Genomic DNA, 27,750 nt, shown 5'->3' on the forward strand with positions numbered 1-27,750 from the left:
GGAGGAAGTATATGTTTTGTAGAGCATTTGTAAAGTGGTGGTCATACTCTTTCTCCAGCCATGAAGTTCGAGTATTTTTAAGGTGTTTACTCTATGTAATTTATATACTATTAAAAAAAATATTGTATGAAATTTTATCCCGTGACTTCAAACTAATACACAAAAATTTTAACCACTAATCAAGTAATTTTGAGTATAATCTTGTAAAGTAATATATTATTAAATGAAAAATATAAGTACTCAAGGCGTATCCCGGGACGAAAAATTAGTTCAAGATCCGTAGGCACGCAGGAAATATTTTTAACTTATTGTCAAGGAAAGTGGTCATATAAATTACGAAGGAATAATCAAGTGAGGACGCATAATAACTTACTTTTTAGTCTCCTTTTTTTATTGCTAGCATCTGGATTTTTGGGCCTAATTTAGGGTATTTTGGGTGCGTTCTCTTCAACTTATTGGTCCTGAACTTATCTGAACTGAACTTATTGAAACTTATTAAACCTGATTGGACCTGATTCAACTTATTGGACCTGATTGAACCTGATTGGAACTTATGAGACTTGATTAGAAGTTATTGACCTTATTGAAACTTATTAGCCCTGATTGAAACTTATTAGACCTTATAGGACCTGATTGAAACTTATTAGACCTTATTGGACCTGATTGAACTTATTTGACCTTGTTAGACAAAAAAATTAACCACTAATAACATAAATATTACCCCTAACATAAATACTACCCCTCAAAATTTATTATGAAGTAATAATTATTAAAATTCATCTTTTAAAAAAATAATAATTATTAATTATCTCTTATGATAATTAATTTAACAAAAAAATATTTGATATTTTCAATCTATTAAGTATTAAGAAGTGAACAACAAACATTAAATACTTCCTTTTGTCTCAAAAAATCTTGAAAAATGGTCCTTTGTCTGAAATTATTGGAACCAATTGTATATTTTGGCAAACAACTTCAGCTCTGTTCATCCCGTCTTTTTTCAGTTCGATTCGATTCGGTTTAGTTCCAATTAGTTATGTTTAGTTCCTAATTTATTTATTACCATTACTATTAGTTATAATTCAATTCATTCAGTTGCAATCAGTTCAATTTAGTTGCAAACTGTTCAGTTTAGTTGTTTTATACCGAATAGAAAGACCCTTCAAAAGGACAAAAACAGACAAGATAAAAGAAGGGTTTAAGTGAACTTTTAATTATTAACCTTCTCGACACTAAAGATTAACCTAATAAATTAAAATGATAACGGTAATAATAATAATTTTTCGTTCTATAGAAATTGAAAAAGGTGTCTTTAAAATTTATTTTTTTTTAAAAGGGAAAAAGTGTCTTTAAAAGCTAACTCCACTTTTGAAATGCAAATGTTAACTTTCAGTATTCTACCAAAATTTGAATTAACATTCAAAAAAAATAAAACATTTACAACTTTTCGCTTTCTATAGATTGAGAAGGAGGGTTGACCGTTTCTTTTCCATAAACAACTTAAAAGAATCTTGACCATTGTGATTAACACACCTCATATTGCACGGGAATCTTTATAGTAAACCCGGGTGTACCATGCTCATGGTACACCCAAGGCTATTTTCGCCAAATGAGCAAAATGGGAAATGAGCAAATGAGCAAATGAGCAAAATGAGCAAATGATCAAATGAGCAAATGAGCAAAATGAGCAAATGATCAAATGAGCAAATGAGTAAAGTGAGTAGATGAGTAAGTATTTCTACTCATTTAAGAAAATGAGCAAAACTTGAATGAGCACAAATACTCATTTAAGAAAAGGAGCAAACTTGAATGAGCACAAATACTCATTTAAGAAAATGAGCAAACTTGTATGAGCACAAATTATGTAAATGAACACTGTTGCACACCACCACCACCATGAATAATATAAGCTACTTTCTCTCTCCTCAACAACTAGTATTCTAATAACATGCAAATCAAATTATCAATATAGGAAGAAAAGAGAGAAAATTACAATCTCATATTCATCAAATCCTATAACTTGCAACTTGTGAAACAATTTCGAATCATTTGGAAACACCTAAAATTTCATAATACACACAAAACTACATTATCAATCTCTTGACAAAAACAAAGAAAATTACAACAATCAACTTAAAGACAAATTCATTTGAGTTATTTCTGAACTGAAATTGACAGCGAATCAAGCAATTCATTCCCATTTTGTTCAACTCTTTTGCTCTCAAATTTTCTCCATTGGTTGATTGCAAAAGTGCATATCACTGAAACCACAAAATCACATAATCACCATTAAAACACAATTAACTTAACCTAATCTAGAGAGAGAATGACAAAAAAGGATGAATACCTCCGGCAGCCATGAAAGACAGATCAGGAAACCTCTCCGGCGAGCGTATCGGCCTTTTTATTGATCTTTCGCGAACTTCAGATCTGGAAATTGAAGTTCTGATTTCGAAATTTCAGATCTGGAAGTTTTGATTTCGTGATTCCGACGAGAAAGAAGAGCGAGAAAGAAACCGCCATCGTTTTCGCCGGAAGAAGACGACTCCTTATCAACGGAAATGAACAACAACAACGCTGGAAAAAATGGCAGCGAAGCACGCGGAAGAGATGGAGGTTGAGGAGAGAGAGTACTTGAAATTACCAGCGTGTCCTTAGAGTTCCAATTAATTACGAAAATACCTGGGTGTACCATGAGCATGGTACACCCGGGTGTACCATGAGTGGACTCCATATTGCACCTCACTTCACACATACTTTGCGCAAGGATTTTCCATGGTATGATCTTGACCATTTTTATTGAACATGAAGTGAAAGAAAAAAAAAGGTTTAGAAGTTGATGTCAACATACATCAAAAACATAAATCTGGTATCAAAGCCCTTATAAGTTATAACAAATGCGTTGTAAGTTCAATGTCACTAAAACAATATAAAATAATACACTTAGGTCCTCGACGATTAACAACCACGAAAATTTGTCATCTCTTTCATCAATTATATGGTATTCTATCAATTTCTAATGCAAGACTAACAAAATATTCTTATTACAATACCCTAAAGGATAAAAGGATCGAAAATACAAGAAAAAAACCATAGATTGAAAGAAAAAACTAACGCAATATTAACAAAATATTACAATAATAAGAAAAATCAAAGAAAGAATAAAAAGAACATAGACTTTTAGGTATATGTTGGTAAAAGATATTAATTTTAAAGAAGTTTGTGACATAAATGTAATCTCACCACTTATACTCAAACATCAAATATATAAAAAAAACATCTCTTAGTTTTTCCAAAAAGAGCTTATTGAGTCCAAAAAGCTCTTACAAATATCTCTTTAGCCTTGTTTGGTAAAGAGAGGTTTGGGGCCAAATTAGAGATTTGAGCGAGGTCAATTAATTTAGAGAATTTGACTAGTCAATCTTCTAATTTAGGTGTTTGGTAAATGTAGATTTGAAATACCTTTTTGGGATCAAAAACCTCTTTTTGAAAAAGTCGTGGGAGGAGCTTTTTGACTAGTCAAATCCTCTAATATGAACTCAAAAGTCAAACCCATACTTTTGACACAAACCTATATTTACTAAACATACACATCGGCCCTGTTTGACAAATGGAATTTAGAGTTTAGTTGTTACTCCCTCTTTTTTTTTTTTTTATCATTCTCACTTGGAATCTTAACACTATTCATACTTAGATAGAATCTTCTCAATTTTTTTTCAATTTATGAGAAAAAATATAGTCATGTGGGGTCTTGTTTGATTCGTCTCAATTAGTACATTATTAATATTCAATCGTTATAATTTTTACTATTATATAATAAAAGATATTTAAGTTCAAAAATGTGCATTGGGAGATGTGCACAGAAAAGTAAGAAAGATAAAAAAACAGAGGGAGTATAGTTTAGAGCTTGTTGTTAGAGTTTTTAACTTTTTGTTTAGCAAAGTTGACTGCTGATTTGACAACTTTTTTTATAAAATGTGTTTGGTAACAATTAACTAATTGCTAAAAGTTTATTGCCTTGTTTGTGTGAAATGACTTTTATAGACATTTTTAATACATATGTGTAGTATATATTATTCTTAGAGGCAAAAAAGTAATTGAACATATTTTTACCTAATCTTCTAATAAAAATGCTCCTATTAGGAGTTTTTTTCATTTTGAGAGTTTTTATTCCAAAACTCTCTTTTACCAAACACCCCTTTTAGAGTTTTGACTAGTCAAAACTCTAAAAGTGGTCCAAAACTATATACGAAAATATTCTTATTCATATTTTAGATAATCTTTTACTTAAAAATTTATTGATTTAAATATATCATATATGACGATTAATTAATGATAAGAAAAAAAATCGCAAATATCCCGCATGAGAATAATGCGTGCATTGTGCTCCCAGGAGCACAATGAGAACTGTGGTCCCACAATACAAAATAGAACATCTACGAATACGAAAGCAGATATTTTACTGTTGAAGTAGAACATTACAAAAATTTACTTATGAAAACGAATATTTTATTGTTGAAATAGAACATTACAAGAATTCATTTATGAAAAAAAAAACATTTTACTGTTGAAGTGAAACATTACCAGAATCCAATTACGAAAATGAACATTTTACAGTTGAAGTGAAACATTACTAAATTCAATTATTTAAATAGAACATCACAAAGAAAATAGAACATAGTTTTCTACTGAAAAATAAGCTTAAAACGAACATTTGTTAAAATAAAACATTTACTTAATGAAAATATAACAGTTTTTACGAAAATAGAACATATTTTTTTACTGAAAAATATGCTTAAAATAAACATTTATTAAAATACAACATTTAGTCATCGAAAATAAAGTAAATTTACTATCTATATAATATATCTCTATTATATAAGCAAAGGGAGGAGGTGTGGTGTCCTCTTTTGTGACTAAAATACCCTCTAATAATTGAAAAAATTGAAACTTGCCATATGAGTAGGTCAAAAATGAAATATGCAACACCATTAGTAACTTGACGAACTAGATCGACACAATCAATTCACGAAATCAATTAGAATCTTCAACCAAAAAAAAGTTAGCAATATATCGTGATAACATAATATTTCATATTTACAAAGTTCAAACAATATGGTTTATAATTGTTAAAGAACAATCCTAAAGTCGCTGAAAATAAAATTATTAAATCATCGACCAAATTTTACAGTGACAGTATTGAACAGTTAAAAATCATTCACCTTTAATTTAAAAAGATAATAGCATCTACAAAAGATCCTCAATAATTTACATCACTATCAAAATAATTTTAGATGAGAAAAACATATCCATTTATATATAACTACTTAAAATTGTCGACGCACGCATCGCGTGCATATACAACTAGTACCGTACTACTGGAAGCACAATAGGATTTTCAACCTGAAAACTGAGAAAGGTTTTGTTTTGTTTGACTTGAAAAAGAAAACAAATCAATTCAATTGACAATTACTAGTAAAAATTTAAACAAGATAGGGTTTGATAAACAAAAACCTAATTTAGGTCATCTCATTCTCATCGTATTTGGGTCCCCACTCTTTCATACTTCTTACATTACAAACTCCAGACTCCACACCACCACCTCCACACAAGAGCCACACTATTTATTGGTGTTAATAATGGCGGCCACTCACCATTAACTCCATAAAACGACCCCGTTTTTTGTAGTCGTTATCCTCTGTAACTCAGGTGTATTATAAGATTATCTTTGTTTTTGTTGATCAACGGTGGAAAATGGATGAAGGAACACTTGATGAAATCATACGGCGTTTACTTGATGCTAAAAATGGGAGAACTGTGAAACAGGTTAATCTTCCTGAGGCTGAGATTCGCCAACTTTGTGTTGCGTCTAAAGAGATTTTTCTAAGTCAACCTAATCTTCTTGAACTTGAAGCTCCTATTAAGATTTGTGGTAATTTTTTATTTTATTTTATATGTTTGGTTATTAATGAACATAATTTTTATTATATGTTTTTTGTTTATGAACTATGATTATTGGGTTTTATTTGGCCTTGATATAAGTGATTTTTTATGGGTTTGTTTTGAACAAAGGTAAAGTGGAACAATTAGTATGATTAGTGATTTTTTAGATGAAGTAGATAGGTTATATCATATATGGTTTAGCTAGTATTTTTTTGTGAAGTAGAAGTTTAGTAGTATATGGATTTAAAGAAAGAGAGAATTATAGTGATCTATGTTCATGAGGGAGAGGTGGTAGCTTAGCGGAGTACAAGGCATTCAGGGTTCGAATCCTCATTTCAACAATATGTTGGGGGATTTACTTCTGGGTTGTTTACCGTTTAACATTGTACCCTGCCTCTGAGTTGCAGGTAGCCTGCAAGGGTTGGTCTTGGGACCAATCATCTTTCCTAATCAAAAAATAATAATTAGTGGGTGGGCAATTGTGGAGTGAAAATAGCTGCGATTTTCGTGTTGTAACAAGTCGACAGTGTATTTAACAGCTAAAACTGCATATTTAGATGGTATGACTCTATAAATTCAAAGATGTGAAAGCAAATTAAGGTTTTGTTTTTGTTGTTGAAAATTCTATGATTTACGATTGTATATTGCATTTTGATTACAAAAAATGCCATTTGATTTGCAAAATTTGTTCATCGCGGAGATGATAGGTCAATTTTTCGTTTTTTGTTGGTAAAAAATGTGGATTTTGGATCAGCTTCCTTTCTGGTTTGTATTAGGGTTAAGAAACTTAAGAAGCAGAATTAGTATCTTGGTGTGTCACTTTCAGTTTGCTTGTCAGTTGCTTTGAGGAACAAAATGAATTGCTATATTATCAGTTATCCTGCAAGCGTAAATGTGAAATTGCGGCATAATGGTATGATTTTTCGGTTGTTAGGTGAGAAATGGTGACTACTTATGCTTGAATTTTGCCGTATCTGGTGTGTGTTATCACAAAGTTTTCTTGTTTTTCTTGATGGTGATGTGGGTGGGGGGGAATTTATTGATCCTTGTTTTGGATGGTGTATTATCTTTACAGCACAAGGGAAACAAGGGTATAGGCTCATGTGGGTTGGACTTGGAACTAAAGAATATGTATTCTAGTTTTGTTGTCAGCTAAATGAACTTGAATCTAAGAGAACTTCCAGACAGAGTTCTTGAATACTTCGAGAAAAAAAGGGGTTTCCAGTACATAGTACAAGGTGATATTGTTTTATATTTTACTATCAAGTATCCTTCACTTGTTAAAGACTCTGTTTTGACTGAATTGTCAACCAGGCTTAGTACCGTTATAGTATAGTCTGTCTTTATATTAATCAAATGCTTCAAATACTGGCTTGCATGAGACTGATGACTTGATCACTTGCTGTCTCAGGAGATATTGATATTCACAATCAGTCTTCTGATCTGTGTCTGTTGTTTGAGTATGGTGTTTACCACCTCAGTCATTTTAATCAAGTGTATCGTCGAATAGCCAATTATATGTAGAAGTTAATGTCTGCCTCTTTTTGAGCAGAGGAATGAGTTTATATGCTATAATATGGTTAGGTTGTGTACATCCAAAACTTGCCCAGAAACCATGGTGTATTGTGGCACGATCCAATATTCTTATCTGGTGATATAGTGACCAATATCCGTCTTTTTTTTATTATGGACAATCCTAGAGTAAAATTTGTGATCATTCTCATGGGTTTTGTGTCAAAATATGGATGCTGGATAGTGGATACTACCTTAAGGCACAAGATTCTGTTAAGCAGCCTCAGGGACCACTTAGAGTTTTCTTTTTAGGTGGACGCCATGCATACTCTTAAAAAAATGCATATATTGCTCATATATGCTTTATGCCTTATGGTATCCGTGCTTGTGCATTTAGATTTCCAGATTCAAAAGTTGACATTTTTTATGCCATGTATGTAGGTTGAATCAAATTAATAAGATTTTCCTCTTCGTGGATTATTCAACATGGCATGCTAAGGTTGCATAATGTGAACTGATTTTGTTGTATGTGCTGTTACTAAGCATATCGTCAATATCTTCCACACATGTCAATAACTTGTTCTTGACTGCAGAAGTTTTCTGTTTATCAAGCAGGCTTAGCGCCAATCCGGCAAAAGTTTTTTTTTCTCTGACTAATAAACTTCTAACATGACTACTTGGTTTCTCAGGAGATATCCATGGTCAGTTTTCTGATCTGCTTCGGCTGTTTGAATATGGTGGCTTACCACCTGAGGCGAACTATTTATTCTTGGGAGATTATGTAGATCGTGGTAAGCAGAGCATAGAGACCATTTGTCTTCTTCTTGCATACAAGATAAAGTATAAGGAGAACTTCTTTCTTCTTAGGGGAAACCATGAATGTGCTTCAATAAATCGCATATACGGGTTCTATGATGAGTGCAAGAGGAGGTATAATGTCCGCCTTTGGAAAACATTCACGGATTGTTTTAATTGCCTGCCTGTTGCTGCACTTGTCGATGAAAAGATCCTTTGCATGCATGGAGGATTATCACCCGATTTGAAGAATTTGGATCAGATCAGGAATTTAGCTCGACCCGCTGATGTCCCAGATCAAGGCCTTCTTTGTGACTTGTTATGGTCTGACCCTGAGAAAGAACTTGATGGCTGGGGAGAGAATGATAGGGGGGTTTCATACACTTTTGGAGCGGACACAGTTGCAGAATTTCTTGAGAAGCATGACATAGATTTAGTATGCCGGGCTCATCAGGTAATTGATTGGTAGTATAATTCTTTTAAAAATGATTGGTGTACTTTTGCCTTAGCGGTATGATAGATTTCAACTTTTGTCGTAATCCTAGATATTGCTTCCTGTTTTTAATTAACTGCTCATCTATTTCCATATAAAGAGGGGATATGACTGGGAGCTTGCTGACTTGGGAAGGTGGTTTCGCTTACAGTGCATGATTTCTTCTGCTTTCTTCATAATAAAAAGGTTTTCTGCAGTGGTCTGCCTTAGTGTAGCTTTTTGGGGAAATTTCTTTAGGATGTCTGATCTGAAATAATGATAGAGATAGTTATTACTCTTACATCTTTTTTTTTTCTTTGGTGGGTGGGTGGGTTTGAGGGGGGGGGGGGGGGGAGCTTAAATCATCATATTTTGTATGGCTGGAATCAATGCAAGTAGGATGAGCTGCAGTTTTTTGCAGTTCCTATTCTGCTCAACTTCTTTTCACTTATTTTTGGAGAAAATGAGTCAAAATAAGTTCACTGCAGAGCTAATAAGTTCGTACTATACGATAAGTTTAGAACCATATGTTGAGGTAAGTTCAAGCTAAGTACAGGGCCAATAAAGGTTACCCAAGTTCAATTCATAACTACAATTAGTTCAGATTATGGCTGTTAAATTCAGATATATAACATAAGTTTAATATTAGTTTAGATAAGTGAATTATCAGGTTTAAGAGATTGCAACCTTCATTATTGTAGTGGGATGTAAGTCTAAGCTAAGCCTATGTTGAGCCTTTTATCTGGTTTATTGCTTAACCAAGCCAAATGGTGATTTCGAAAGGTTGGGAAGAAATGAGACTGGCCTTGTTATTTACAACTTATTTAAACTTATCTAAACTTAGTAGACCTTATTTTGTGAGTGTGTCAACTCGTATTTTTTGCTGAACGTATCTAAACTTAAGGAGGTGAAGTGAACAGGGCCCTTATTAGTCCGTGCTATTGATGGCTGCTCTAGTACATTGCATAGTATGAGACTTACTAGCCTTTACACTGCCTATTGTGTTTTGAATGTATTTGGTTTGCTTTTGATCATCTTATTTTCCACAATAATTAACTTTCGTCCACTAAATTCATGGCAACTTCCTTATGGATCCTGCTTCACAAAGTTGTTCCTGTGGCGATACATATGTTTCTTCTGGCTTCTCCCATTGTGCTGTCCCTGACATATCTCACATCACAAAGGTTTTCTTAAGTTTGTGCTACTTCCTGAACATATTAACTTTGTTTCCATGGTTTTATGTTGTACTTGTGCTACTTTGGTAAATTTAGCCATCCTCGAATTCTGCTTCTTAACTGTTTGCTCTATCGCTTTCGGTTTCTTTAAGGAGATTTTATATGGTCTTGGCTTGGATCTTTTATTTTATCAATACTTTCCTGGTTGTGATTTGTCTGTTTGCTACCTTATTTTGGGGTTTTTATTCTCGTATTTAAACAAATTTGACATCTTACACGTAGAAGATTTGGAATTTATTATGAAAACAATTCGCTTATCTTTTGAAGGGGGGATGAAGTTTGTCGCTTATTTAATTAATTATCATGTAAAGCATTCAAATCTGAGTCGGAGACTGATGCCGTACCTTCTCCTTGCCCATCCAGGTTGTGGAAGATGGTTATGAATTTTTTGCAAATCGCCAGCTCGTGACCATATTTTCAGCACCAAATTACTGTGGGGAGTTTGATAATGCTGGAGCCATGATGAGTGTGGATGATTCTTTGACATGTTCGTTTCAGATCCTCAAAGCTTGCGAAAAGAAAGGAAAGCTTGACTTTGGTAACAGTATGTTGAGACCTGGAACTCCACCACGAAAGGTAAGATTGCTTCAGTTGCTTAGTACCACAATTTTAGATTGGGAACAAAAGGGACATACTTGTTCTACCTAGGGGGTAGATTACCCTCATCTAATAGACTTTAATAAGCAGTGAGACCCAACTCAACAATAATAGATGGACTACTATTCTAATACCTATTAGAGATCTACTGCTGGGTAATTTATTCAGTGGGTAATAAGAGCATCGTTGCTACTCACAAAGTAGCGAAAAATGGTGTGATGACCCTGGACAAAGTTGAGTGTCAGCTGTTGAGTTGCACTATTTATACTTCCTCCGTTTCATAATACTCGCTACACTTTCCATTGTGGGAAGTTTCACATTACTTGCTACACTTCCTTTTTGGGCAATACACCCTCTCTATCTCTCTCTTCTCACATGGGTCCCTTTTCTTTTTACACTCTACCTCTTTCTTCTCCAAAAATTGCCTAGGAGTATGTGAATTGAAAAGTGTAGCGAGGAATGTGAAACTGAGGAAGTATAAGAGTGCAGATTATAGCTAACAATAGTTAGAAAGGGTAATTTAGTAAGTTGAATTTTGTGGGCCAACGGACTTTCCTCTCTTACGTTAGATATCTAACTCTTAGATAACAAGATCTTTTACACCGTATTTGTGCTAATCAAGTGAAAATGTGATGGCATTATAGGCTATACCCCAGTCGCCATTCTTGTGTGGCAAATGTAATTGGATTGGTCACACATTCACAAATTATCATAATGAGCAACTTATTTTGCACAACCTAATTTGCCTTGTTTGTGGTACTGAAGCTATAATGAATTTTCTGTTTCAGGGCGGGAAAGGATAACAGATCCATAAGTGTGCAGTGTTTACTGATAGTTGCTTCCCCGTCGACAAACTCAAAAACAAATCACAGAAGTGATGCTATGTTGCAAAGTAGTTTTGGACTATCTTGTTGTAATAGATAGCAACTAATGTTAGAATCCCCCCCCCCCCCTATTTAACCTCCACTTATGGCTGAAGAGAAGAGCTTTAGCTCTTAAAGTTGCAGAAAAGGCAAGCCATAATTGATGTTCATATACTTGTTGATACTATTGGTGCCTTCTCTGGTTACAAAAGTAGTTTTTCCTTGTTGAAAACAGTGATTAATCTGAATTATTAGTTCGCCAATGTTTTCTAATCATATTATTACTGTAAGTGTAAGATCTTCCTTCAAAGGGCTAGTGTAATACATCTATGGTGATATCGCGATAGACTTGTGATCGTTAGGTTGCAGCTTGCAACAATTTCAATTTGAAGTGGTTGTAAGCAGCAATATTAATGTTATGTTATTTGATGAAACTGTATTGCTTGTCATGCCGCTCTTTCTGTGACGGTTTGTGATGTATTGCTATTTTCGATTTTTTCACCAAATATTCCAGAGTTTTTAAAAAAATTAATTTACCAGGTATCGTTGTACTTTTTAAAATTCATTAGATACCCTTAAGTTGTATGGTAATACATCCAAATGCCTTTAATGACTAATAATGGTTAACTTTGTTTATCATTAACCTTAATTAATTCTTCTAATTCTAATTTTTAACCCTAATCTCTAACCTTAACTCGTGACCCCTTGAAAATTTATGAACATTTGTATATATGTTTATGGAGGCTTGTATGAAGTATGTCAACACAACACATCTCTGCATACATTTCATACTTTCATATAAAAACATTAATATATATTTTTTATTATCTAAGGTCGCATTTGGACAACTTAATATATAAATAAACAAATGTATCTAGAAGTTGTTTTCAACCTAATTTTTATTTCAAAAATTGATTACTAAATTGTTTCAACCTATATAATTGAACTATATCCAACTTAAAACTTACCGTAACGTGATCTTGAGATGGAGATAATGAATATTGGTAAAAAAAAATTATATGGGGGTTACAAATACAAATAGTTGTGTATTAATGAAAGAAACCATACTTCATTCATAGAATAACGTAATATAAGAAGCGGAAAAAAAACTAAATTCCTTGCAAAGAAGTAATGATGAAAAGGACAAAATAGAAAAAGTTGAGGGAAAAGGAATAAAATTCTTCTAGATAGATACTATGTATAAGTCATATTTCTTATGGAATGAAACAAAGACAGCAACACAAAATAAATGATCCTTTTTTTATATGAGGATGGAACAAAGCGAAAAAAACTCGAAAGTATAAACAATTGAACAAGATGAAAATCGAAGTGTGGTGGCAGATTGAAAACACTAACTCAAAATTAATTATTTGGCACAACTAGAGTGTAAATTGTATTATTTGTTGTTTTATCCCCTAAAATTAACACATCATTTCACAACAAGGTATTGTAGTAGGTTGAGATGTTAAATCTATCATATATTATGCTTTGTATTTCCATTAGGCAAGCCAAATCATATGGAATGAAGAAGTTGTAACAACCATTAGATCATCACATAATGAGGCTTTAATGTCATCATTGTAGGAGAAAATAAAGAAGTGGACAAAAGATTGTAACCTCCACATATACCTCAACACAACATGGATAATAAACTCATATTTATAGTCATGAACTCATCAATTGACAATAAAGAGATTTTAAAAAAGGAACCAACTTTATGATAAGTAGATGGTTTGTCCGTCCACATCATATAAAATTTGTACTACTTTTACATACAAGAGTAAAACAAGCATATTTCGATGTCATAAAGATGATTAAAAAGAAGAGTTATGTTTTTATTTTATTTCTTGACACCATTAAAAATTGGATATTGGCCTATTGGGTGTAAGTTAGACACAAAAGTAAAAAAAAAAAAGTGTCTTACCCAGAAATACCAATAAAACAGCAATACAACATTTTTTTTTTTTTATTAGAAAAGATAATTGGCCAGTTCAATTTAGAGACTGGGTGTAAAGCTAAACAATCAAAAAGTAAATTCCCCACATATTATTGAGATGAGAATTTAAGCTCTATACAATATCCTGGAATTCGAGATAATACTCCACCAAGCGGCCGACCCATACAACATGTTAGCTCACCAAAAACATTAGGCGCCATGAACTCAAACATTTAAAAAAATTGGACTAAAAAAAACAAGAACAAACCCCACCTACTTTTGCCTAATACAATATCAGCCGTATGATCTTTGAATCACAAATAGACACAACAACGCACCACATTTCACCCTTAAAATAAACTCCATCGCACACAATCACCATTTCCAGTCTCTTCACCTTCTTCTTCTTCGTTTATAAGTCGGTGCATCACGCATTCTGCATTCACACTTCCCGGCAAGTGTCGGAGGAGAGAGAATTTAGAGAGAGAAACTAGAGAGAGAGGATTGAGAGAGAGATAGAGAGAGAAAAGAGAAGGTGATGAGCATTATTAGTGGTGCGGTGAAGCAAACTCCTGCACCTGGAAACGACGGCGTTTCAAAGAAAAGTCAAATCGAGTTATCGCTTGAAGTCAACGCTTGTCGTGTTTTAATGGTGGCGGAGCAACTCACTATGTGCGCACAAGCCTCTGATCAACACGAGAAGTTCCACCATCTTTGTCTTGCTCTTTCCAGGTTTTTTTTTTTTGATTTTTGATTTTCTCTCCAAAAACCCTAATTTTGTTCTCTCTCGTTTTCCTTAATTTTTGTCCGAAATTCTTTGATGAAAACCTGATTATGATGCTAAATTAGGGTTTTATCAACGTGTTGTTGATTTTTTGTTGTATTTATATGGTGAAATTATTGGTTTTAATTGATTAGTAGTCGTGAAATGGTGAAAAAAATTGGTTTTAATTGATTAGTAGTGGTGAAATGGTGAAAAAATTGGAATTAATTGATTAGTAGTGGTGATGTGGTGGAAAAATTGGTTTTAATTGATTAGTAGTGGTGTAGCGTATAAGAAGATGATGATGTTTGTTTGATAGTTTGGTGAATAGTGAAGGCTAAAAGTGCATAAGTAATTATGTTTGTTGTGTGCCTGATGATCTATAATTTAGTGAGCTGGACAATGTGGTAGATGAAGCTCTCCAACATAATCAAGATTATCCAGGAGGCAATTGCCAACATGTTCTAAGGCAAGCGAACTCGGTTGCTCATGATATTTAGCACCTTATTTATAATCTGTTCTATCCCACTATTGTTACTAGTAATTGACTAATGTAGGAATGTAAGAATCGGAGATCGTGGATGTGATGTCTTCGTTCTCCTCTATACGAGCTTGTAATCATCCATTTGAACTTCTCGGCCATAAACCTATAAGTACTCAGCTAGGTTTTACTGTAGTCTCATAGGTCGGAAGCCATTCTGCGTTTAACATATGATTTTCTTTTCCTTTTAAGGTGCTATGTGTTGAACATTTGTTGTTCCGTGGTCGATCTAGTTCTGCATTACGACATTAGGGACCTTCTATATTAGATAGTTAGGGTGCATTCTCTTCATTATATTTTTCACATATCACTTCTTTCAACTTTTCTTAGCTTAACTTATGTACAGTTTTTTTTTGGCCTTGAAACTAACTTATCTGAGTTTACTTGAACTTAGTGTGGTTTTGGATCGAAGTTTGAAAGCCCTTATTGTCCCCGAGCTTATTTGAACTCATTGGCCTTAAACTAAACTTATAGTCATGAACTTAACTTACATGCACTTATATGATCTAATTTTTCCTAATATAAGTAACCATAACGTAAAGGATAACAGAGCTTTACGTTGAATTTGTATCCCTTGATACTAGAGCTTTTTTTTTTTTTTTTGTCTTGAAGGTTCACTTGCTATAGCTAGTCCATGCTTGGTGTTGATGATATGAAGAATATAGTGCTGGTAACTTCAAATGTTAGTTCAATACTTCAATCCCATGGCCACCACATTTAATTAGTAGTTTTAATACACGAACTCGATTGGGGCGAGTAGATTTTTGCATAGTAGATACACTTGAAAGTTGAAATTAACTAACTAAAAATAGTTTGTAGGATCTTTTATATGCTACGTCATGGTTTAAAACCTTGGACGATACGCAATGTTATGGCTGTTATGCATCAGTTTCTTAGTTCAAAATTATCCCAATGCTATGTAGTCGATTGTAGGCTGATATGATTGATATAATCACATCAATTAAGTACCTTTAATGCAAAAACTGCAATAATGTATGCTTTAGGTGATGCATGACATATTTTGCGCTTGTTACCTTTAACTACAATTCTCTTATGTTATAAGTTTCCCCTCCCCCCGCACTCTAAACCACTTCAAGTCATCCAAATTTATCTGGATCATCGACGTAACATATATAAGTAACATCTACCCCTGTCCCTTAATATATTACTATTTGGCTTTCACGGTCTCCAAAGAAAAACTTTGAGCATCAATTGTCTTTTATTATGTATTGGGAGAAGTTAAGAAAAGTTGTTTGAAATACACATTTAAACAGACTTGACAAGATCTACATGGTAATGTTTCTTTACTCATATATTAATGAATAATTGCAGTCAAGGTTGATGATCTGATGTGTTTGCAGGGGGATAGATTATGGGCTTGCAAACAATGAGGTGCCTTCCCACGCTTCAAAGTTGCCACCAGTTTTGAAAATGGTGATTCCAGTAATTGATGGTTTTATCTTTGTTGATCTTTTTTGTTCTCTTTTAAAATTGGCTGTGTGCCTGTGTCTACCTTGCTGGTTTTGGATTTGCTTCATACTTCAATGTCATTCCAATTTCTTATATCATTTTCTCATAGGTGTGTAACCGGAGAGATGATTTCTTTCTGCAAGCAGCTATAATGGTGCTTATGATCTCTGTAAAGGTATGTCTCTTGACTCTTGTTATCTTTGAGTTCATGTGCTTACATGAGGAGAAGGCCATTTTTTAAGTACTTGGGTGGATGATGTGGCACACCTACTGCTAATATTGGTGCACAAGATGACAGTTGACAAGTTATGAGTTTGAATGATGGTTCCTTTTTTCTTGAGGATAGCACCATGTGATGGATCTTAGATGTAAGAATTATATTCTTTCAAGAAAAAAGAAAGGATGTGACAGCTGTCCTCCCTCCTCCCCTCACCAAGGAGGTGGGGTAAAAAGACAACTTTCTTTTTTGTAGAAATAATACTCCCTCTGTTTTAAATTATAAGGCATTTTAGCTAAATAACTTTTGTTTCAAGATACAAGGAATTCTACAATATCAATGTAAAATTAAATGCAACTTTATACTATCAAGATAAGATTATAGGTTATTTAGTATTATCAATACAATATTTAATGTAAATTCTTTGCCTATATAAATCTAATTAAAACTAATTGAATTCTTAATATACGTAAAAGAGATTTACATGCTTTATATTTTAAAACGTACGGATTATATGTTCGTCTGATCTGTTTGCAGAGAATTTAAGTTAGTTTCTGTGGGATACATTAGTTCTTTTTAGATTTTCTTGCATTGTTGATGATGGCTCTAATACTCACCCTTCCTGCACATGCTGGAAATTTAAAATCTCAGAAAAAAGTTTTCAGTTCCTTTTTGCCAAAAAGCAATTGTGTTTAAAATCATATATCCTTATTTCCTTCGCTTAATACATCATGGGTTCAGTAAATTTTCTGAAGTTTTGAAGTTGAGATTAGAGAAGACCCTGGAATAGGGAATCCGAAGTCTGTAGATAATCAACAAAATTTAAGTTGGTCTTAACACTCTTAAGTAACTGATATTTATCATCACTCCATTAATAGCTAGTGGATTAAGAATGTTAGTAAGTATTGCATAGAGAATACTTGCTTCTTTCAGGATTTATGAGGTAGTTTTTTTTTTTTTTTTTTTTTTTTTTTTGTAAAACAGAGAATATTATGTGTTAAGCATGTTATGAATCACGCCTCTCTTGTATATTTGGCCACAGAATGCTTGCAAACTTGGATGGTTTAGTGCTAAGGACACAGACGAACTTTTGACTCTTGCAGATGAGGTGAGATTTCATGTCATCTTTGTGAGCCTTTTGATTTCCTGTGCAAATTTAATTTTTTTGTTGGCAACAGATGTTTTAGGTATTATCTTAAGTGGATTCATTTGCCTTGTAGGTTGCAAGCTTTTTTGTCACTAAAAAAGACACTAATGCTGAAGTGTGTAATTTTCTGCCAACTGTTTCTACTGTAATTTCCAGGTAGTAATTTTATGTTGTGCTTCACACATACGTAATTATTTTTTACTCTTATCATGACTAGTTGACAACTAAGTTACTTGCCTCTTTATACGAGTGTATGTGAATGTAGAATGATAGACTCCTAAAGGAAAGAGATAGTCTTACTCCAGAGGTCCTCTGGATATGTCGAATCCGCAAAGTAAAAACATATTGTTAGTATTAGAGGCTCCAAAAATGTAACATAATCCGCTATATAATTCATTTTTTTAGTTTGCAGTTTGCCTAAAATGGGCCAAAATAGGCCAATAACGACCATATTAACTTTTTTCGGATCGCAATTCGCGGTAAGATTAGGGAATTATGCGACGTTGCTCCTGATTCCTGTGAACAGTCTACAATTCAACCCTTTGTGCAGAAAGGTGTGGTGTGAGTCCACGAGAAGGGAGAGAAAACAACATCACACCGCAGCTCAACCTAATTGTTATAACCCCAAAAAGATAAGAAATCGCTTGCAGCCACCATGTTTGGTGGTTAAAAGGGAAATAAGTATTTCAAGCAATACATTGAGCTATTACATTCATACCAACTTAAAGTACTACCTTTGTTTTTTTTAGTTCACCCGTTTCCCTTAAGCACACATGCCAATGCACTATTTTAAACCTTTATATCTCTAATTATCAATAAGCAAAAATTACAAAAAGTATATATTATGAAAATATACATTGAGGCGAATCTAACAAGATCCCATATGACAATATATTTTCTTAAGTAGAAATCACAAAAGATAGTCAAAGTTACACATGTGAATAGTGTCAAAAGTCAAAATGGGTCATCTAAAAACGGAGGAAGTAGATCATTAATTTTTTTTTTTTTGATTCATTAAAGAAAGGCACTCATTGCCAAATTTTTTAGCTACCTCCCTTGACATTTCATGTTCAATCATTCAAAAAATACTTGGCCAAATGTAATTAGAGGTGGAACATAATGCTGGTTTTGGTTTGATTGCTGATATTATATTGAAAATTTTGAAGATAAAGTTGAACATGGTGATGGGTTTTTAAGGAGATGGATCACTGACGGAATGGAGCTGAGAAGTTCTCTTTAGAAAAAAGTGAAGGTAGATGAAACTTCTGGAGTGATTGTAAAAGGGGAAGGGGGAGGGTGTCGGCACTAAGAGTTGCCAGGTGGTATCTTATCTATTTCTTTTATAGCAAGTTCTGCAACGGGTCAGAATTTTGTATTGAACTTTCTATAATTGCTTTTTTTTAAATATTAATGAAAATTATATAAATTATTCTGAAGCAAAATTCAGACCCAAGTGAAATTGTTAACTAGTCTTTCTGCTGTGTGTCAAGAAAATGTTACGCTTAAGTGATAGAATATTTTCCAATCAAACACATTTTCATGGCTGGGCAAGTGCTTTTGCAATCAAATTATTGTTGACATTATAGCCTACTAAGATGTCTTCCATGTAAGGTAAACAGCTTTTCACATAAGAGGTGATCTTAGCCCTGGTACAGTGGCAGGCCTTCTTAGCTTGTACCTCTGCCTGTTGTTTTTTTTATACTTGCATCATTTGCCTAAATTGCTATTTGCATATTACTTGCATCATTTCCTAATTTGGCAATATGTTCTTTCTATCTATGTTCTCTCCTAGCAGGCTAACATTGGAGTTACCCTTTTAATCTGTCTCTGTCTATCTCCTTCTCTAAATGATTTTGCCCGTATTTCATGATACGAGTACAGAAAAACAGAGGAAGTATAAGCTTGCACCACATAATGGCGAACCACTCGTTCCGCTGGTGTTTGTGTCTCTTTTGTTAGTCGTGTGTTTGGGTGGATAATCTGTGCTCATTTGTCTTCTCTGTATGCCTCCTTGACCTTTTCTGCTTCTTTATATTATTAATTGTTGTTTCTTTTACAATTGTAGGTTTTATCCCCGTTTTAAACTAGGTCAAGTAATTGCGTCCCTTGAAGTCGAGGTAGGCTTGTAATGTCTATTTATTGCTCCTTTTCTATTTGGATAGAGATGTAGAGGGGGTCCCGCCATGCTTTCTTGTGCTTTTTTTGGTAGCCATACCTCCATTGCCTGATTAGTCAGATACTATATGTGGCTATGTTTTTAAATTGTGTACTGAATTCTTTTGTACTTTGCTGCAGCCAGGATACGGGACCCACTTAGTTGATTTTCACATCACAAAGGACACAATAATCTCGAAAGACGAGAAAATTGTAAGCATCTTTTTGATTCTATCTTTCTTATTCATCAAGAAGGAAAGATGTATTGTTATTCGATGGTATATATTCTTTCCTTCGGGGATTTCCCAATTCCTTGGATGCTTGCATATACAAACTTTTCTTCAATTATACAAATATGTCATATTCTTTGATTAGGTAAAACCGTGGCCAGAGAGGTTAAGAAGTAGCACAACCCTGCATTATGATTCTAGAAAGTTTGAATTTTCAATACGAATCAATAACCCCGCCTTAATCCAGATGGATTCATGGCCTGAGAGATTGGGTAGCCCTAGTCTGTTTTCCAAATGTAATCATGACCTAGATGAAGGAGAATTTCCACCAAGCCTCAAGTGGAACTGTTCTTGTTTGTTTAGCATATTCGCTAACAAAAATTTCCTCTTGCTCACTTTGGTCCATAGACAATGGTGGAATAGAAACATATAAAGTAAAAGAACTTGAATTGGAAACATTCTTTTGCCGATGTGTGACTTGTTTAACTCTGAATTTCTTAGAATCACTATAGGAATTTGAAAATGTTAAATAAATTTAGATGAGGCTTTATGATTCTAGAGCACTGGCATTTTCTGTGAATTACGTGGATCACTCATTTGACCTTTTTTTTTGCTTCAGAAGAATGAACAAGTGTTTGAATCTTCCACTTTTATTACACATTTATAGTGTTTTAAATGTGAAGATTTCTAATAGAAGATGCGATGAAATAATGAAAGCATAGAGGAAATGAGCGTAACTAGAAATTGCTGTACTGGGTACATGCTGACATTAATTCTGCCGCATCTATTTGGTGGATATTCTCATTTGACCCCGTGTTTGTCAATTTATATTTGGTAACTAGGAAATTTATTTCTTTCTTGAAACCACCCTATAATATAGTTTTTTCTATTCCATGGCAATAATGATGAAATTTGTTGAATATTTTCATCAACTTGATAATTGTACTCTTTCAAAGGTTATTATTTTCATCAAGGTAGAAATGAGCGAAAGAAAAATACAATATTGTAGAAAAGAATCACAAAACCGCACAAAAATCAATTCATATGGTTATGTATCATTATATTTGTATGTTTTTGCATTGTTCTTTGTAAATTTGTGTTGTAATGATTCTATCTCCGTTCCTTTTTAATCTACTACTTTCTTTTCCGAGCCGTTTCTTTTTAAGAGTTACACTGTTACTTTATTTATATAAGGTAAAATGTCCAATCAATATTCCCTATTTTTGTCCCCCATGGGTTCCTCACCAAATAAATTAACCCACTTACAACCCCCCACCTATCACATTTTTCTCTCTCTATTTTTTATTTACTTTTTGTACTTTTTGCTCCCCACTTTTTAGAATTCCTCTCCTCTCTCTCCTACTTTTCCACTTATTTCTTGGTTATACCCCAAAGCAAACCGTGTAGATTCAATAAGAATGGAGGTAGTTTTATTTAACATCAATTAACCTCAAAAGAGTGTAATTAATGGAAAAAATTAACAAATTTCATCATTAATTTCACGCTATAGAATGTATAATAGTACAGGGTGATTTGATAGATTAAATTATTTTTTTTGGTAACAACATACAAAATAGCCAAAACACAAGGTTACCAATGAGGATTTCCCTTTTTTTTTATATATAGGAAAGCTTATATATTGAGTTGGATAGAAGGATTGCAGGCTATGGTTATGTAAGCAACCTTACCTTGCAATGGTAGAAAAATTGTTCCCATTATACCCTTAATTTTAAACACAATGACGTGCCCGGTACTTCAATATGATTAAGTAGAGCAGACATTTTGATTTAGTCCGTTATAATCCAAAGCCAAATGCAATTTTCTGAGCTCCAATACATATCAGATGATTTCTTGTCACTTGGCAGTAAAGCTTGATTATTAGAAGCTAACAATTTCCTCTATGAGAGGGTGGCTGTTAAGTTTGAAGACCAGACTCTGCTTTCATGACTTGCTACTGCCAGAGATAATGTGGTATTCAATTTCAAATAGAAATGTGTCACTTGCTTTCTGGGTATTTTGGGGGTTGCAAATAATTGTTAGCAATGAAGGACTTGCAGGGGCAAGGGGTGGCTATGGTTCCGCTTAAAATTCACATGTTTTGATTCAACTTCATGTGATCATATCATTGCTGACCTAATGTTAATTTTCCTGTTATTGTCTTTTATGTGCTTTCCGGAAGTGTTTTTTTTGTTATGATGAACTTGTAAGATTGACTGCTTTAATTTTGCCTTTTTGCATTTCAGTACTTGTTCGTGGCAATGAAAGACAATACAGAAACGTCTTCTTGTATCATTAGTCCTCAGAAAGTGAAGTATGTGGGCTACTCCCCTGTCCTCTTCCTTTGAACCCATAATTTCTCTGTTCATGATTAACCTCGATGCCTTTTTTGCAGTGTATTGCTCAATGGCAATGGTGTGGATCATCGAAATACCGTTTCAATGGTTTGTTATTAATCTTGGGCATTTTTTATCTCATTGTTTTTATTCCACCCCTTATATATTTCAAATTGGATTTTCATCGATCAGGATCATGGACCTCAGCTTCCGACTATGGTTAATCGCTCCCTTAAATATGGAATAAATCTCCTTCAAGTGGTTGGACAATTTAATGGTATTTTCTATATGACGTGAGAGAGTGGTGTTTTTATTTTCTTTTGCAGTGGCTTCTGACATATTTTCTTTTTGATATGAAGGCCGTTATGTTTTCGTCATTGCTCTTATGAGTGTTACACCATCTTCTGGTCTTCCATTTCCTCTAGATTATGATCAGCCTGTCTCTGCTGCACTAAGCTCAGGTATGCAGTGAGATTAATGGTGACATATCCTCCCCTCTCCTTTCCCAACTTACCCAAATACTGAAGGCTAACATAACACCTGGGTTTTGTTTCTGGTGAATATTGTTGAAAAAAATAAAACTCCTAAAAATTGTATAATGAAGGATATATATACAACAATATTCCCAACTATGTATTATCCCCATGATTATCCAAACTGTGGGGGTGCCTCTCAAAATGATTTGGTACCCTAGAGTAAACAAAATGGTTAAATACTAATGTGTCAAGCGCTAGTTGGCAAGGCATGAGGGGTTATGAGAGAGAGGAAGAAAAACAATCTGAAGATAACTTAACCAGTTGAACAAGTTATCAATCACTTGGGGTCATTCTGGGGAGGGCCCCCCTCGTAGTTGCAATTGTAGTGTAGAATAATCTATAGTGGGATTATTATCGAAAGATTGCCATTGTCAAGATTACTCACATGTTTTTTCTATAAAAAAAGTCGAAAAATTGCTCTCCTTTTTATTCTCGGTCCTTAATTGCTCTTTTGTCATTTCTGTTCTTCATAATGAACATTTGTCATGATGGAGCTTGTCAGCAGGAAATGTTATTCTTATTGTTGCACGAATATTTGTTGTGGACGATGATTAGATCGACAGATTAGTTTTCAATTTATATCTTACTCTCCTTTTCCCTATCACTTGGTCAGATTCTGAGATTATTGAAGGGCCATCACGGGTTAGTCTTAATTGCCCCATTAGGTAATTTGTTTCCACTATTTTATTGCCTCCACTTTGATCTTCTAGTTTTTTTTTTTCCTATGTTACTGCTCTTTTGATTTTAGTATTTGCACAAGTTTGCTGTCATAGACGTAGTGGACATACATATTTGCTAACTACGTTTTGAATATAACTTGGGCTGCAAATGTTTAAGCTACTAAAAATTTGTAAGCAAGAAATGACTTAAGCAGCAATTCTGGTATACTATTATTGCATCTTTGTACTGCACCGATATTTTATGTTTTTGTATGACGGAGACTCAGTACTTATCCCTTTTCTGCTTCAAATTTTTCCGTGTGATAAATATGTATAGTACTACTATTAATTATGCAATGCTTTTTTGGCTATATGTTTTCCGTCAATTGACAAAAAAATTACAGCTTTTATTTCTGTGTCTATTTGTCAACAAAGGGATACCTAGTTGTCTAATATGCTCTTTTCTGAAATGTTGGCAGTAAAACACGCATCACAACACCGGTGAAAGGAAACTTTTGCAAGCACTACCAGGTGACTGCTCCTGTAAACATGCTCAGAATATATTCTTATGTACTATGTATTCTGGGAATTTTATTGAATTGTTCATCATTTGGTTTTACTTGTTCTAATTTGGGGGGGGGGGACTTTCTTTTTTAGATCTAGAGGATAAAGAAAGCATTTGGTACTGCTGATTAGGGATTTATTTTGTGTATCCTTAACAATTTCATTGCTTTAAGCTGATGAGGTACCCTTATTAAATTTGTTGTAAGGGAAGAGGCTGGTTCAGTTTTTGGTGGTTGGAACTTGCTCTGTTTATGCTGGTTTAGGGGGGGGGGACCTTTCTTTTTTAGATATGGAGGATAAAGAAAGCATTTGGTACTGCTGATTAGGGATTTATTTTGTGTATCCTTAACAATTTCATTGCTTTAAGCTGATGAGGTACCCTTATTAAATTTGTTGTAAGGGAAGAGGCTGGTTCAGTTTTTGGTGGTTGGAACTTGCTCTGTTTATGCTGGTTTACTACTAGCTGGGTTTAGGATGAAAAACTGATTATGGCAAAAAGGAAGGTGAAGTTCATATTTGCTTTTAGCCTTATAGAAACCTTATGTTGTTTCTCTACTGGCATAAGGATACTAGTTGTTTGCAGATGATGTATACTTATGGCCCATTTGGTAGAGGGTAATAATGATGGGAATGGAAATGGGAACGAATTTTAAGTGTAATGTTACAAGGGAAGGACTCTTAAAATATCCATGGGGAGGCACTTTCAACCCCCAATTTTTTGTTTTTTCTCCATGAGGAAGCAATCTCACTCCTAACCATGTGTTTTTTCCTCCAAGTAGAAACAATTGTCATTACCACTCATTACCACCTACAAGGTGGTATTGGGTGGGAATGAAGATTTAAGAAGAAAACTAGACACTTGAGGATAAATTAGCATTACCAAGGAAATGAACAATGATTTTCTTCACAAATTTACACACAAATTCATTCCCATTACCATCATTTATAACCAACTACCAAACGCGCCATTAGTGCTTGTTTGGTTGACATAGAAAATCATGGGACGTAGAAGTTTCTTCGAAGTAAAACAATGCAGAGTTGACAAAAATATAAGAATTTGCACTTCCCTCAAAATAAAGTAACTTACCTAGGATCCCCTTTGTAAACGGAACATTCCATAAGGAGATTAATTTCTCAGAATCAACCACTCTCAATTTTACTTCCTAGGATATATGAGATTCCCACATACAACCTAACAACCACTTATATATTTTCTTTTCCTTTTGGTTGCTTCCTTTGGGGGAGGGAGCAGTGTACCAACAGATGGGGTTATTCGGGAAGGATGAGTGTTCAAATTTGTATTTCTAATTTGCCTCCTCCTGTTAACTGCTCTTTCATTCTCAAATTAATTGGTCACTTTCCTTTATTGCAGTGTTTTGACTTATGCAACTATGTTGAGATGAATTCAAAACGACCAAACTGGCGGTGTCCAAGTTGTAATCGACCTGTCTGTTTCACTGATCTTCGTGTTGACCAGAAGATGGCCAAGGCAGGTTTTTCTGAATTAGGAAGAGTGTGCAGCGTATTTATTAGTTGGCTACATTCTTATTATTGTTTGATTGCAATTCTAGGCGCTAAAAGAGGTGGGGGGAAATGTTTCTGAGGTGATTATATCTGCAGACGGGTCATGGACATCTGTTTCCAGTGACAAGCATAAAGATGAGTCACATGATAAAACCTCAGCTAACCAGGAGGAAGGGCATGAGCTGGAGGAGTCTTCTACCATATTCAGTGCTCTTGACATTTTGTATGATCTAACTGGAGATGATGACGAGATGGACACATGTGAAGCAGTAGATATGAAACCTGTAGTCCATCATAATGTTCAGGGTCAATCTGTTCCTTCAAATTTAACGCCACCACTAATATCTAGAAGTACCATGGAACCGAGTCAATTTTCTTCTGCACAAGCTGCACTGTTGTTTAATTCTCTCTCTGCTGGCTTTAACATCAGGCCGCAAGCACACCCTGGTGTTACTTTGGGGACCTTCAGTAATAGTGGGCTAACTCCAGTATTGACAGATGCAGTTTCTCCTGCACTAAACAGACAGCCGGATAACTTTCAAGGGACTAATTATCCAACAAGTTCTAGGTATGCTCAAATTACAGTGCCTGGTCCCACTAGTTTGCAGCTGCAAGATGCAGTATATTCACAGACAATGATGAACAATATGCATCTGATACCCAGAAATGTCACAAGAGTTTCATCAGCTATCCAGGCCCTTCCAGTTCCGATGCCTACTACAAATATGCAGCAGCATTCAAGACCTACTGTGAGCATACCTGCAGCAAATGCGTCGTCTGTTCTTAGCCAAGGGTCTCCTGTCAGGTCGAATATGCATTCTGCTAGCTCTTATGGCAGCAATGTCGAAAGGCAATGGCATTTACCTGTCAGTCCTCTTAACATGTCAAACATGGCCTCAATTCCACCGCAAAATCGCTCTGCTTCCCCAGTAAGATATATATATATATATATGTATATGTACTAGTTTGTCTTTGTTTATGTTTACTTGAGCTTTCTGGACAAATACATGCATGTGGTCTTGCAATTAATTGTCATTCTGTTCAACAGGGTGTTCGCCTTTCAACAACAAATCATAACATGTATACACCTCAAGCCCCTCAACAATTGAGCCAACCACCACATCTTATGCGCACATCACAACTTCCTCGTAATCATTCGATACAGCATGGAGTTACCCCCAGAGTGGGGGCTAGCAATTCACCAAGCACTCTCCAGCGTGTGCAGCTCCCACAAGCTTCTCAAGTGAGACACTCACAAACCATGCCTCTCCAGACACAAGCTGTCAGGATGCCATCATCATCGCCTCTGAATATGGGAACACCTCAGGCAGTCTCTAGGTCTGAAAACTTAATTGATTTACAATTGGACCACAACTGGAGACCCACTGGTCGAATGCGAGGAGCACTCACAGGAGATGCTTACTCTAAGGCTTTGAACCAATATATGGGTCAGGCTGCACAACCAGCTCAGGCTCCTAGTCCTAGTCCTAGTCCTAGTCCTAGACCATCTGTATCTTCAGCATCTCCAATGCTACCTAATATCCAAGTCCTGCTAGCCAATAGAAGGGTTGCTTCTGAAATGCATGATAGACAAGGAACTGGTGCGTCCACCGTCTCTGGAACTCCTGGCACACGAGCAGAAGGGCCTCCAGGGGTAAATTAATTTAACATAATGTCTTTAGTGGTATTCTTTTTGTGATAGTTGTGAATTAGCATACTGTTTTTGTGCCTCACGGTGTGTAAGCTGATCCCTGGTGTAGGCTTTGATGTTTAAGTTGCCCGTCTCGAATAGTCTTGGTTTATTTGCTAGCTGCTATAATGCTTGAGATTATGGGCTTAGAAAATAGATTTCTTCTTAGAAATCACATGTTTCCTTGTGAAGGTTATTTTGATGGATGTATATTTTGTTTATATGTACAGTGCTATCATGAGAGAAAGGTGAATGTCAGTTTGCTATCAGTGTTGGAAAAAAAGTTATGTATAGTGATAGCTATTTTCCGGTGTTCTATATTCTTTTTCTCGGAGAAACTTTAGGATTGCCAGTTCAGTTAGTACATTGATCTTGGATGCAGAATCAGTTGTGATGGTTTTCTAGGTTCCCTGTTACGCGCATGGAAATGTTATGTGTAAGCTATATTGCTGATGCTTTAAGCCGATGAAATCGCAAAATTACAAGCACAAACATACCAAAAGTTAAATAACGTCTCTGTAAAGCAGAAGGAATTTTGATTTTGAGTCAGAGTAATTGTAATTTGGTAC

General features: G+C 34.6%; 2 protein-coding genes across 4 annotated transcripts; both read left to right on the plus strand.

Annotated features, from left to right (window-relative positions):
* The first annotated feature begins 5,487 nt into the window (after positions 1-5,487).
* On the plus strand, positions 5,488-11,851 carry LOC104892232 (serine/threonine-protein phosphatase PP1). Its single transcript, XM_010678099.4, has 4 exons — positions 5,488-5,932; positions 8,145-8,704; positions 10,321-10,533; positions 11,343-11,851. The coding sequence occupies exons 1-4, from the start codon at positions 5,755-5,757 to the stop codon at positions 11,355-11,357; spliced, it is 966 nt and encodes a 321-aa protein (XP_010676401.1). The 5' UTR covers positions 5,488-5,754; the 3' UTR covers positions 11,358-11,851.
* A 1,834-nt stretch (positions 11,852-13,685) lies between these two features.
* Positions 13,686-27,499, plus strand: LOC104892233 (E4 SUMO-protein ligase PIAL2). Of its 3 annotated transcripts, XM_010678100.4 has the most exons (17): positions 13,686-14,085; positions 14,508-14,585; positions 16,019-16,091; positions 16,237-16,302; positions 17,387-17,452; positions 17,565-17,647; positions 19,557-19,608; positions 19,787-19,858; positions 22,119-22,186; positions 22,268-22,316; positions 22,401-22,485; positions 22,568-22,669; positions 23,358-23,409; positions 23,883-23,934; positions 25,340-25,456; positions 25,539-26,420; positions 26,540-27,499. In XM_010678100.4, exons 1-17 carry the CDS (start codon positions 13,892-13,894, stop codon positions 27,152-27,154), a joined length of 2,706 nt encoding a protein of 901 aa, XP_010676402.2. In that variant the 5' UTR covers positions 13,686-13,891; the 3' UTR covers positions 27,155-27,499. The 3 variants fall into 3 exon arrangements, with proteins under 3 accessions (XP_010676402.2, XP_010676403.2, XP_057250866.1); XM_010678101.4 differs by lacking the exon at positions 14,508-14,585 and having other exon boundaries at positions 13,687-14,085; XM_057394883.1 differs by lacking the exons at positions 13,686-14,085; positions 14,508-14,585; positions 16,019-16,091; positions 17,565-17,647 and having other exon boundaries at positions 16,236-16,302.
* The last annotated feature ends 251 nt before the right edge of the window (positions 27,500-27,750 follow it).

Source organism: Beta vulgaris, chromosome 5, assembly GCF_026745355.1.
Source record: "Beta vulgaris subsp. vulgaris cultivar EL10 chromosome 5, EL10.2, whole genome shotgun sequence".
Classification (NCBI taxonomy): Eukaryota; Viridiplantae; Streptophyta; class Magnoliopsida; order Caryophyllales; family Amaranthaceae; genus Beta; species Beta vulgaris.

Coding starts and splice junctions, on each gene's coding strand:
- LOC104892232 (XM_010678099.4), top strand. CDS start 5,755: ATGGATGAAGGAACACTTGATGAAATCATACGGCGTTTACTTGATGCT. Junction 5,933..8,144: donor AGCTCCTATTAAGATTTGTG/GTAATTTTTTAT, acceptor TTGGTTTCTCAG/GAGATATCCATGGTCAGTTT. Junction 8,705..10,320: donor TAGTATGCCGGGCTCATCAG/GTAATTGATTGG, acceptor TTGCCCATCCAG/GTTGTGGAAGATGGTTATGA.
- LOC104892233 (XM_010678100.4), top strand. CDS start 13,892: ATGAGCATTATTAGTGGTGCGGTGAAGCAAACTCCTGCACCTGGAAAC. Junction 17,453..17,564: donor TTTTGACTCTTGCAGATGAG/GTGAGATTTCAT, acceptor TTTGCCTTGTAG/GTTGCAAGCTTTTTTGTCAC. Junction 26,421..26,539: donor AAAATCGCTCTGCTTCCCCA/GTAAGATATATA, acceptor TCTGTTCAACAG/GGTGTTCGCCTTTCAACAAC.